The 13,525-nt window shown below is 42.0% G+C and overlaps 1 protein-coding gene across 1 annotated transcript; it reads left to right on the top strand.

Moving 5' to 3' along the window:
* Positions 1-3,437: 3,437 nt before the first annotated feature.
* Positions 3,438-9,037, top strand: LOC310854596 (uncharacterized protein; the record flags this gene model as incomplete). The annotated part of the gene is made up of 6 exons (XM_083759271.1): positions 3,438-3,443; positions 4,780-4,838; positions 5,694-5,778; positions 5,944-6,014; positions 6,624-6,798; positions 8,924-9,037. 6 exons carry the CDS (start codon positions 3,438-3,440, stop codon positions 9,035-9,037), a joined length of 510 nt encoding a protein of 169 aa, XP_083615397.1.
* Positions 9,038-13,525: the final 4,488 nt, after the last annotated feature.

Raw genomic sequence — 13,525 nt, 5'->3', positions numbered from 1 at the left:
GCAGTGCCAGCTGGGGACCTGTGATGGACAAAGTACTCAACCCCAGTACTTGTGTCAAAGTATGGATACTCCTAGTCAAATATTACTCCACAACAAGTGAGAGTTTCTCAGTCACATTTGTACTTTAGTTAAAGTACTGGGGTAGGTAGAGGTACAGGTACCCTCACAATAATTTTTTAAAACATGCAGTAAACATGCTGTAATCCCTCTGATGGAGGGGAAAGGAACTGGTTGGAATAACATGTTCCTTCCATGCGCTGTCAGTTCCCTGTCAGTCAGATCATTGCAGTCAGATGCGTTACGTCCAAACGGGGAAACTCCCCCCTGTCAGGTGATAAGAAGCGGCTTGGACTCCTCATGCATTGAAGGAAGCATGCATTGGTCCGTTTCTCTTGTGGAGTGTAGCGCCCAGGATTAGTTATTAGTGGGGTTGTATCTGATACCGCGGAGAGCAAAGGTCCGTTTCTCAGTGGATTTATCATCTATGAAGGTTAAATAACAAATTGAGTTGTACCTTGCAAAAATGCGGGGGAAATTCATGAGTGTTTTTTGTGCAAAACTAATGCTTGGAATGGATTCAGAATCATAAACCCCCCTAGTTTGACATGCTACTTAAAGCAGAATGAATTTTAGGTCATTTTGCCTTATTAACAGGTTGTTGATGGTGGTGGCCATATGGATTTGGGGCTCTCATGAATTTTCCCCGCATTTTTGCGAGGTATGTTTTGGGGCTCAATTTGTTATAGATGATAAATCCACTGAGAAACTGACCTTTGCTCTCCGCGGTCACGGAAGTATCAGATACGATACGACCCCACTAGACAATTGACACTGGGTGGAACAAATGGGTTACTAAATGAGTACTTGCTTTTAAAGATACTTAAGTAGCCTATTGAAAAGTACAACTGACAAAGTAATTTCTTTGCTATTGTCCATCACCAGTGGTGGTTCGGACGCTGATTCAGCACAGCTTTGTGGTCTACTGCTCATGTATTATGTAACAGGTCTGGGCTGTCTGGTCAGCGGTTGGGGCTGTTGGAACAGCCGGACACTTAGAAACAACACTGGGGTTGGAATGGGAGTCCACCGCCAGACTGTTACACTTGGCTGAATTATTGATTGTGTGAACTGAAGTATTCTTTCTTTCTTTCTATCAAACTATCTCTTTCTGTCCCTCTCTCTGTTTCTTTATCCATCTCTCCATTCGCATGCACTTGCTCTGTGACACAGAGTAGACCCTCTCAGAGATCCTCCTTTCAGAGGACTCTGCAGTAGGATGTAGGAATCACTGGTATCCCAGGCTCACTAGCATTCCTCTAGTGCAGTGTTACTCATCTACTGTAATGGTTTATGACCCAAAAGTGTGTATTTTTCATATTGTATTATAGGCATAGCGACCAGGCCAGCTCAGTGGCGTTGTGGGTAGAGTGTTTGGTTGCCCTGAGATTGGGAGGTCTGTGTTTGATTCCCCGGGCTGGGTCATACCAAACTATTAAGACTATTAAACCAGTAAGACGACGAGAAGCGACCTGGGGTGAAGTCACGTGCACGCATCCACCTGGGTGACGGCAGACTGCTGGGCGAGTGCTGGCACTTTGGCATGCGGGGTCAGATCAACATAATATGGAATTAATTCTGTACTGGCCATATATGGAGCGTGTCTTGAGTGTACAGGATTTGATGAGGTCAGATCAACATATGGAATTTTAGAACAGGTCATATATGGAGATCTAAGGGTGGCAGCTGGGGCAGTGTCTTGAGTGTACAGGGTTTGATGAGGTCAGATGAGGTCAGATCAACATATGGAATGAATTCTTTATTCGACATATTTGGAGCGAGGCACGAGGTGTAACGGACTGACTGACAGACAGGTTTTTCAGGTTTTCATCATAAACTGCGACTTACGTAGGCTACATCATGGCTGGGAGAAGTTGACCTATACGCTACAGAAACAGGAGATAGGCTCCTGTCCGATCTGCAAGGCTTGTAGACACTGCCCTGGGCAATACAGAAAAGCATATCTCTGACTCATATTTCAAAATACATATACATGTGAAATGGTATTTATATTTGTGGAGACTTTTTCAAATGTCTCTGTCTACTACTGTTATGAGAGCAAAACATATGTTTTGGTGACGAGAGAAAAATATAGGTATGTAGCCTATTTTGACAATATAATTTCGATTGCTTGTATTTTTTGCCACTACACATAATTTTAGACTATCCACACTTTTCCTGGGCTGTGTGTGCTCCAGTTCCTGTCGATTTGATCCAATGAAGGCCAATGAAACTGGTCAGATGACCAATGATATCCAATGAAATCAACAGGAACTGGAGCACACACAGCCCAGGAAAAGTGTGGATAGGTTTCAGCAAACAATACTTTTGTTGGCAGCCATGAATGATACACACATGTACACATGTGTGCTCCCACACAGACACAGAGGCCCCTTTTCCACCAGTTGGTTCCCAATGTGAACCGGTTCAGTTCTTTTTGGTTTTTAGTCCATGAGCCAGAGCTCCAAAATTGGAACGTTAATATGAATTGAGTAGGCAAAACCATACCTATATTAGATTGTTATCACCATGAAACTTCCCCAATTGAGTACTTACATGAAGGCAATGATTTATTATATTACACATTTTACATTTTTAAATATGCAAATGAGGCATTATGTAGGAAAATATGCAAAATAATCAAAAATATGAAAAAGGTACTACTGTGGAAGGGTTATCATGTATTAATTTACTTGTATTGATCCTATAAACAATTTAATATAGGGTATAGTTTGCCCACCCATTTTGGAGCTCTGGCTCATGGACTAAAAACCAAAAAGAACTGAACCGGTTCCCATTGGGAACCAACTGGTGGAAAAGGGGTCACAGTGAATAGGAACAAAAAGTTTGTAAAATTCCAAGGGCCCTCAGACATACTGTGGTGTAGCCTACTGTATATATTTTATTGTTTAATAAACATTATTACATTTCCTGCATGATCTATTCTGTAGTCATAGGGTTAGGAATTCGAAATGGCTCCCCTGCGCGCGCGCGCACGCACGCACACACACACACACACACACACACACACACACACACACACACACACACACACACACACACACACACACACACACACACACACACACACACACACACACACACAGCTAGAATCTGAAATATGGACGTACACACACGTCACACACACACACACACACACACACACACACACACACTCACTCCACGCTTTCTATTTCTCCGGCATGCAGCCCACTCATGTGGAGGAAACGACTGACCTTGTGTTTCCTGGGTGACGGCTGCAGGGTGTCAGGGGAGCCGTAGATTGCGACTCTGCCAATGACTTTGTGACTTTGGGTCGTAACTCTCCAAAACGGATCGGGGACGGCGGGTTAGGGGGAGGGGGTTGGAGGGACGGCGGCATGGCCGTATCCTTGGATAGGAGCTCATCTCTGCACACATCACGCACACGGCGGGCTGCTGTGGCACTTTATGGCGGATCGAAGTCGCTCAAGTTTATGTGTTTGGGGCTGTCGCGCGCCTCTGACAGAGGCGGCAATACCAGAGCCGTATAATAGAAGAGTTCTGTTAGTGAGGGGGCACAGAACAGCCCGGCCACGTGATCCCGGAAGCGCTCGTGCGCACAGCTGCGCTCTTACTGGGAGCTCGATTAGGGACAGAGCCTGGAGCTGAAGTACATTGTTTTGAACGAGAGCGCCGCGGATATCGGCAATTTTAGGTATGTATGCAAAATGACAACTGTTTTAAAGTATTGTACAGTGACAACTAAAGTCTCTGTAATGTTTATGTTGTACTATAACTACAAAACGCTCTAAAATAAAGGGATTTAAGACCATTAAAAGCCGGGCTGTTGCCTTTCACTCATTCAGTCAATGTAGCCGAGTCGATAATGTCGAACGTTCTTATTTTAATCATAACACCAATTTTAATACAGAATGTCAAGTCTAGTTGAATGATACAATGATAAAACAGGGCTTGAGTGATTGAAAACCAGGAAGACAAATGTCACTATATATATATATATAATCATTGATATTATATTGCCAACTTCTCCAAGGCCCTCAGTCATTGTGTTATGTTTACTACTATTACTACAACACTTATAGATATTATTTCCATGTGTCATAAGTTCAAGTTAAGACCTGACTTACTGCATTCTGCCATGCTGTTTGTTGTAAAGAACCTCCACGGGTCTCATAGATTATACATTCAATTAAGCATGATTTATTTACAACATAAGTTAACATAATGGGATAATGAACTCTAAACACAAACCCTTTGCTCAGAAGTGTGTATGCAGGTAGTGACTATAAATAGTGTGTATTGTCTATTGTGTCAAGGGATTTCAGTTACTCTACACTGACACTGGCTCCTGTTCAGATCACGTGACCCATTCATTGCCTTGTATTGTATTGTCTTGGTTTGCAGAAGGTGACAGGCGTCTCCACCTGTCCAAAAGCAAGAACACAAAGTTCAATGAGTCGGGTCAGCTGTGCGTGTTCCACCTGGTGTCGAGCATTTGGACCCTGTACATACTCATAACAGTAAGATGACTTGTTTGAGCTGCTTTGTTTTTGGTATTTTGATCCTCCAGAGAAAAAGTACAACACTATATAGAATAGCTAATTGGCTTATTTCAGTTGGGATGCCTGCATTTGTGTGTACACTAGTTAGAGGGAGAAAGATAATAAAGAGTGGAAAGATTTTTCTTTAACTAAGTCTCATAATGGTTTGTCCCCACAGGAAGGGTACATTCTTCATCGTAGCAGTCTTTGGGAGAACTACCCGCATGTACACCTCAGGTAACTATAATATCAACATTAGATTGGTATTTTTAGATGGTAAATTCTGTATCAAGTATAAAACATTATTTAATAGTCTTTCATACCACCATGAAGTAATCGAATAAAAATGTCATGTGTGTCATGTGTCTAATGGGTAATAATTTGTTATTTGATGATTGAATGTAATCATTACAAATTACTTTGGAACTTAATGTGTTCAGTGACCAACAAGCACGCTACACCACCAAGATACCCATGTAGCTGTCTAAATACTTCCTTAATGTCAACAGAGTTCACACCCACAACACCAGAGGGACAAAAACATGTTCAACCCAGATTCGGCACAAACGAGGGACTAAATTATTTTCGCTGCTATGCCACCAAAATGTGGAATGCCCTACCAATAGCCATTAAGACATGCAAATCCCTTGACTCCGTCAAAACCGCTCTCAAAGGGCACTTACAGACGGCTGCAATCTGTAAGTGCAGCCGTCTGCACTTACAGATCAGATTTTACGGGGGGGAAACTTGAGCCCGTAAAATCGGAATCCCCCCGTCCTCTTACCCTTACTGTATATGTTTCCTTTCCCTTTTTACCTCCTTACTGTTCTTTTATAGAAGTGTATATTTGTACGTCTCTAAATGTTCTGCTGAATTGAAAATGGTGGACCCTGTTGTAATTCGGCAAATTACCATTCTGCAAACTGTTAATAAATACTTCGATCAATCAATCAATGTTATTCCTCCAAATAAATGGTGACTCTGCACTGCATGTTGTAGTTCTTTTACTTTGTTTATTTAACAAATAAAACCCTGACCCCTACCATATTGCTATTGGATGTTATTCTAAAGTGCTCCCACCCTCTCCTGTAGATTTCAGGTGAAGTTCTTCTACCTCACTCAGCTGGCTTACTGGCTCCATGCCTTGCCAGAGCTCTACTTCCAGAAAGTACGCAAGGTCAGTAGGCCATGGGAATGTTTTTTTTGGGCTGTTTACTGGTTTAGCTGTTCATATACTATACTGTATGTGTGAGTTTCAGATTGTAAGTGAGAGAGGAAAAAAAGGAGCATTCAGATATTGCAAAGCAAGACAATGCCTATAAACACAGACTTTGTTTTCCAGGAGGAGATTCCTCGACAGCTGCAGTACATCTGCCTGTACCTGTTGCACATCTCTGCAGCCTACGTGTTAAAGTGAGCATCCACGAGAAGGATTCCCAACCTATTCTATAAAACCATTTTTGTCTTGAAGGAAAGAATATTGACACCTTTTTAGACTTGAACATGTTCAGTGACCATGATGTACTACATAACATCTTCCACAATTTCCAACACATAGATCCTAAGGAGGTTTGGGGGGGGGATTGGGTTATTTAGATCTTAGATTTGATCATCCCTGATGTAGGACTAATTGGTTTACAAGAGAATCGAGAATTAACCCATTTTGGGCGGGAACCCCTTTTGGTGTTTTAAACATGTTATAATTTAGCTATAGAAAAATAGCAGATCTACAAGTATATAGCGCGCCACCGGGTGGCGTGCTACAAGCTTGTAGGTCTGCTATTTTTGAAAAATCTGGATTTAGAAGATTATTTTAAACATTTTTAGGTAGGTCAGGCCTAAATGGGTTATACTAGTATAAGCCTTATAGCATCATTTTAGTATAACATTATTTATTTTACAGTTTCTCTTCTAAATGTGGACATAAAGAAGCAATGAACATATTGATTGACCATATAATTGAGCCTTTACATTCTAATACAGTCAATGATTGGGCTCTGCTCTTTCTTTCCTTGTGGACAGTTGCTGCTGCAATATGGTTGGCTGTGAGGCAGTCGGCTGCAAAAGCCGGTCTGAGAAAGGGGCGAAACTTTACGGCTTCCCAGTTGAACCTGAAAGGAGGAAGAGGTGGTTGGTCAGTGTGAGCCGGATGGGTATGACCATGCCAGAGAATGTCAACAAGAGAAAGCTATGTGAGGTAATGTAAAGACACTGTAATAATGTTGATGTGTAGTGTTTGTGTAGCTTTGTGTATCTAAAAAGAAACAACCGTTACTCTACAGGCACACTTTGAGGCAGATCAGTTTGTAAATAAAAAGGGCAAGAAAAGGCTAAGGGACGATGCAGTACCGAGTATATTTGCACATCGTGCAGCAATTAAACGACGGAAGCCACCTGCACTTCGAACAGCACCTGAACAGAACTTAATTGTTAGGGAGCACAGTTACACAAAAGGTAATATACTGTAGGTAGGTATACAGGTGCTTCTCAAAAAATGTGATGTGGAAAAGTTAATTTTCTTCCATAATATAATTCAAAAAGTGAAACTTTCATATATTCTAGATTCAATGTGCATAAAGTTGAAATATTTAAAACTTTTTGTTTTAATCTTGATGATTGTGGCATACAGCTCATGAAAATCAAAAAACATTTATAATACAGAAATGTCGACCATCTGAAAAGTATGTTAATTTATGCCCTCGATATGCGGTCTGGGATAATTTTAAACAAATTATTTCATCAATGGGGCATGGCATGGAGGTATTAAGTAAGGCCAAACGGAATCTGCAGGTTTTTTTTCTGCGGTGACTCCGGAGGAAAATCTGTGTTTTATTTTTATTTTAAGGTTTTAGACAGTTATCCAGGACTATAATCAATGTGTTTAGAGCAAAAATAACTCTAAATATGCTAAATAAACCTTATGCTAAATAAACCTTAAAGTACCACAACAAAGTAATTAAGATCCATTAGTCAAATCTTCGACTTCATCCATTTTTATTCAATAATAATTAACTCATTAACTAATGAACATTCTTTAGTACAATTAAAATAACAAATGTGAAATTAAATTACAATGGGTTCAACATGAACATACAAGCCAGCCAGCCAGCCAGTGGCTTTCCGCCAGTCAGCCAGCCAGTCCGTTAGCCAGTCAGTCCATTAGCCAGCCAGCCAGTCCGTCAGCCAGCCAGCCAAACAGCCAGCCAGTCAGTCAGTCAGCCAGTCCGTTAGCCAGTCAGCCAGTCAGTCCATTAGCCAGCCAGCCCTCAGTCAGTCAGTCAGCCAGCCAGCCAGGCAGTCAGCCTGCCTACCAGCCAGATAGCCAGGGGCCAGCTTGGGGGCCAGAGCCTTTGTAAAATCCAACACAAACTTCTTCCTCTCAGCAGTACATGGGTCTTGGAGAGGCAGGTAGCCAGGGTTTCAGTCCCATCGATCGTACTGCAAAACAAAGAAAATGTGTTAAAACCCTAGCATCTAAAATAGCAGGTCTACAAGTTCCCAAACAATGCCTCATGCTGCGACTAAGTGGGTGTCTAAAAATACAAACAAATCTATGAAGGCACTAGGGAGGGCACAAACAGAGTGGGCACTAGGGAACGGTGGGCAGACTGGGGTGTGGGCAAGCTATCTATGAAATCTATTAAAAAGTTGAATCTGCAACACAATTTTATATGGCGTCCCTGGCTCCTGCTGCATCTCTCTCAGCTAAAGGTTTTCTCTCAATTCAATTCAAATCAAATTATCTTTATTACCTGGCATGAGAAAACATACGTTTACATTGCCAAAGCAAAAGTGAAACGAGACAATCAAGATAAAACAATGTAAATATGTACAAATAAATATTGAATATAAATAGGAATTAAATAAAGGTGTAACTGTAAACAGATGTGTTACATTAACATTTTGAGTAATACTATCTTGTGAAACTATAAAAAGATTTCATATTCTTTCTCTCTCACACACACACACACACACACACACACACACACACACACACACACACACACACACACACACACTTTAATTTAATAAATAAATGTCCTCCAGTGGTTATTATTGGTATCAGACCTTCACAATATGATGTGATTGAAATGTCACTTTATTGAGATGCTTAACTTGAAAGAAAAGGTTTTTAATATTTCACTTTATGTGCAATTAATCTAGAATATATGATTTATTTTTATAGAAAAAATTAAATTAACTTTTCCACAATATTCTAATGTTTTGTGAAGCACCTGTATGGGAACATCTATTTGTAGTAATAATATTTCATACTGACATAAGTCTTGTGTCCTAACTGTGTGCCATTGTATCCATTTCAGGGATTGAATGTGAAAGGGCTGAGAGTCTTAGAAGGAAAAGTCAGAACAGACAGGAAAGAGAGAGAATTCCTAGCAAGGACAGAGAAGAAGAAATGCCAAGCGAGCACAGAGTAGAGAGTGAAATTCCAACAGAGGACAGACAGACAGCTGAAAGAAAAGAACCTGTGAGGGAGCACAGAGTGGAGAGAGAAATTCAAACAGAGGACAGACAGACAGCTGAAAGAGAAGAACCTGTGAGCGATCACAGAGTGGAGATAGAAATTCCAAGCGACAGAGCAGAAGCAGGAATTCCAAGCGAGGACAGAGCAGAACCTGATGAGCAAAGAGAAATCACCACTCTAAAAATAGAGTTACAGAAGCAAATCGCCACAGTGGAGGATTTGAGAAAAGAATTAAAAAAGCAACAGAGGGCTACTCACAGAGCACAGGGGGCTGCTGATAAGGCACGGGCATCATTAAAAAGATCAAGGAAGCAAAAGGCAGCTTTGCTCAGAAAAAACAAAAACACAGATAGAAAATTAGCCAAAATATTTTCTGAAGACCAGATGAAGGCATTAGGCCGAATAAATACAAGGGGGATGAAATGGAGTAATAGCACCATCAAAAAGGCACTAAAAATCAGGTTTTCTGCAGGACCAACAGGCTATAACACCCTCAGAGATCTGCAAATCCCTCTGCCTGCAATAAGAACGCTACAGGCGAGAATGCAAAGGGTTAAATTTGAGCCAGGGATTTTAGAGGAGGTCTTTACCTTTCTAAAACTTAAGGCAGCAGGGATGGGTGAGATGGAAAGGGAGTGTGTTTTAACGCTTGACGAGATGGCCATCACTCCAAGTGTTGAATTACACATGGGCTCAGGACGGCTGTATGGGGATGTCACTTTGCCAGATCACACTGGACCAGCAACACACGCCTGCGTTTTTATGTTGGCTGGCGCTACAACACGCTGGAAACAGATTGTAGCTTACCACTACAGTGGCAATTCAACACAAGGCAAAGTGTACAAACCAATTATACTGGATATTATCGAAAGAGCCGAAGCCATTGGGCTTCATGTCATTGACGTCACCACTGACATGGGTAGCCCTAATCAAGCCATGTGGAGAGCTTTTGGGGTAGACTACAGCAATACATCTGTCCCACATCCTGTGACCCCAGAGAGGCAGCTGTATTTCATGCCTGATGTCCCCCATCTGGTAAAAAACCTGAGGAATGCCCTTGTCCAACACACAATCACAATTCCAGATTATGTTGTGGAAAAAGAGAATTTAACATCTAATGTAGTGTCACTAGAGCCCATTAAGGATCTCATTAATTTCCAGGAAGGGATGGCACTGAAAATAGCTCCAAACTTGTCCAGGAAATCCATTGAGCCTAATCATTTTGAGAAAATGAAAGTTGGCCCCGCCATGAATGTTTTCAGCCACTCAAGTAGTGCTGGACTGAAATATATGGTGCAGAAAGAAGGACGACCCCAATCCCATCTAGCAACAGCATGGTTCCTAGAGAAGGTCAATCACTGGTTCGATCTGATGTCCTCCCGCCATCCCACTATGGCATTGAGCAGACTAAAGTTGGAGGAGTATGAGAAAGCCAAGGTCTTCCTCAACGACATAATTGATCTGTTCTGCAATATTAAGGTTGGGAAGACTGGTGGCTGGAAGCCCATACAAACAGGGGTGGTAATGGCGACTCGCTCTATTCTGGCAATACAGGAGGAGATGCTAACACGAGGACACAAGTTTGTCCTAACGGCAAAATTTACCCAGGACTGTCTGGAAAATGTATTCGGCTGTGTACGATCCAAAAATCCTACACCAACTCCAGTGGAATTTCAGCAGGCACTGAGATTAATATCAGTTTCACAGTTTCTGGCACCTGTGAAAAGTGGGAGCTACCAGGATGATGACAATGAATTTGCAGTTGACTTCCTGGACACACTGGAGCCAATACAAAAGATTACAGACAGAGTGGAGGAGCGAAGAGAGGAGATGGAAGACGGACCTCCTGCAACCACACCTGAATTCTCAACCACCGAGAAGAACATTCTTTACACCCTGGCAGGCTACATTGCACACAGTGTTATAAAGAACAACAAAATCTGTAACAGCTGTGAAATAGCAATAACTGACAGAGAGTGTGCCAGTAATGCAGAGGAGGACAGCATGTCCTCCTCTGCATTACTGGCCCTTAAAGAATATAAACCAGGTGCCCTTTGCCGTCCTTCCCCAGAGGTGTTTGAGTTGATGCTAAAATTGGAGCAACTCTTCAGACGCACGTCTTGTACTGCACTGGCAGTATTGGAAAGGGAGTCACTGGCTTTGACCAGCAACCTTCCACCATGCCATGGAGTGCACCAAAAATTTACTCGTCGCTTCATCCAACTCCGCATGAGGATTGAGGCCAAAAAACTGAATTTTGAGAGAAAGCCCAAATCGGATGGACACCGTGGCAGCAAAAGTCAGAACAAAAAGGCCACTAGGAGCCTAGCTTCCACACCAAGAGCACCCAGGCTGTCCAACACTTTGCTCCTGGCTATGGAAGCAGTAGGCATCCCTGTAGTTCACTCAGGTATGCCAGTCAGCCTCATTTCAGTTCCTTGCATTTAATTTTACACACCCCACCAGCAGCATGTCTCAACCACACCACTCATCTAAACTGCACTCTAGTGCCCTGGAGTTAACCAGCCAGACCTTATCTGCTGAGACACATGATGGGCTACACTTGAAACTATGCGTGTTGGTAACTGGGTGGCCGGGTGTCTGGGTATGAGCACGAAAACATGGTTGTTTTTCACCACCTGTGCGCAACCTAACGCACACACAAACACACATGCACATATTAACTGTATATATGATGCTTTCGGGTGTGCCAGTACAGTACAGTGACAGTACAGTAGAGGGACCCCCACATAACATGGTAACTGTCATTTCTCTACCGTTTCGGTAGAGAAATGACACACAGAGTTGCACCACTCACTTCACACGGTGTGATTCACACACAGAGTTGCACCACTCACTTCACACGGTGCGATTCTTTGCTTTGAATCGGAACAAAAATACTTATCTTTTTTTTGCTTTGTTGTGAACTAGGTCCAGGCTTGCCAGTCAACACCAACGTGTCACCAACAGTCAATGTTTCCAGGACATGGCTGCAAAGGTTAAGAACATACATTATTAGTTACATCTTTCAGAAATAGCCGTAAAGTTACATGAAGTTATTAGTCAATACTATTTGTAGTAGTATTGGTAGTAAATTACTATTAGTAATATGAGTTACTACTACTACTAGTTTTTACTCTCCCGATTGGATGACATTTTTTACCCCCACATGAAAATGCATTATTATTACTTGCACAAGCAGAGCGCACAAGTATTGTGGTCGGTTGGACCAAAAGTGGTATGTATGTATGATGTCATGGTGGTCATATTCTATAACTTAAAACTGTTTTAAACAAAATAATTGTATTTTATATTAATGTCGGATTTCTTTAAAGGTTTATTTGTTGTTTTAGTATTTAATTTCAATATTTTAGGGGCTGATAGTAAGTTCGTAGCAGTCGGGATTACTTGCACGCTCTGCTTGTGCACTAGTACTACTTGAGTGCAACTCGCAAGTTGGCACTCGACAGAGTGCAGTTGTAGTCATTATTATTATTATGCATTGCCATGGTAATATATACAGTATAAAAAACGTTTAAAAAACAAGAGGGTTGCGCACACCCAGTCCCTCGCTGGTGCTAGACAAAGGCAGATACCGTTAAAAAGAAAAGGAAGTCGGCACAGCAGCTCTGCTCCACAGTGTTTTGTTCATTTAAACTGATAAAGTGACTTTTTGTCACTTTGTTATTTAAATAAACAAAACACTGTGGAGCAGAGCTGCTGTGCGGACTTCATTTTCTTTTAAAATATACAGTATAGTCATTAGCATTACTTTCTTTCTTACAGACCTCACCCTCCTGTCTCAGAAGAGTGACAGACCTGACTGAGCTCCGACTCAAATACACCAAACTACTTCCTGCATCACGTGATCTTCACCTGCTGCACGCTGCTGTGCATCATCTGTTTGCTGTTGCTACCCGAGACGAGGGGTCAACCTTTGCGATGAGCATTGGGCTGCATACCACAGCCCTCCTGGAAGGGGACGACCGAGAGAAAGAGGAAAGGAAAAGGAGGAGGGGCTGTGTATATCATTGCTGTCGGGCAGAAACCTCTTCTCTCCACATGCTAATCTAACTTGTGGGCGGTTTTTTTCCTCGTAATTTAATACCCTACTTGGCCTAATACTTGACCATACTACAGCGTCATCCAAAAGCATAAGAAATAGCAGAGCTGCAAGTAAAGCTTGAAAATGCAGCGTGAAGAAGTGACGCGTTTCTAGCTTGTTGTGCGTCCTACAACGATATCCAGGTATGTCAACCCAACTAATTTGAGGTCAAGGTCAAATGGGAGAGAAAAGTTATTTTTGTCTCCACTAGGCCGAAGGCATGGGGAGAGAGAGTTTTTTTTAAAGATTAGTTTTTGGGATTTCATGCTTTTATTGATAGGACAGTAGAGTGACATGAAATGCGGAGAGATAGGAAGTGGCACGCAGCATAGCAGC

Source organism: Protomyctophum parallelum (genome assembly GCF_964188405.1).
Source record: "Protomyctophum parallelum genome assembly, chromosome: 2".
In the NCBI taxonomy this organism is placed as follows: Eukaryota; Metazoa; Chordata; class Actinopteri; order Myctophiformes; family Myctophidae; genus Protomyctophum; species Protomyctophum parallelum.
Note: the sequence above shows the minus strand (reverse complement) of the source record. Positions and strands in the feature narration are given on the sequence as shown.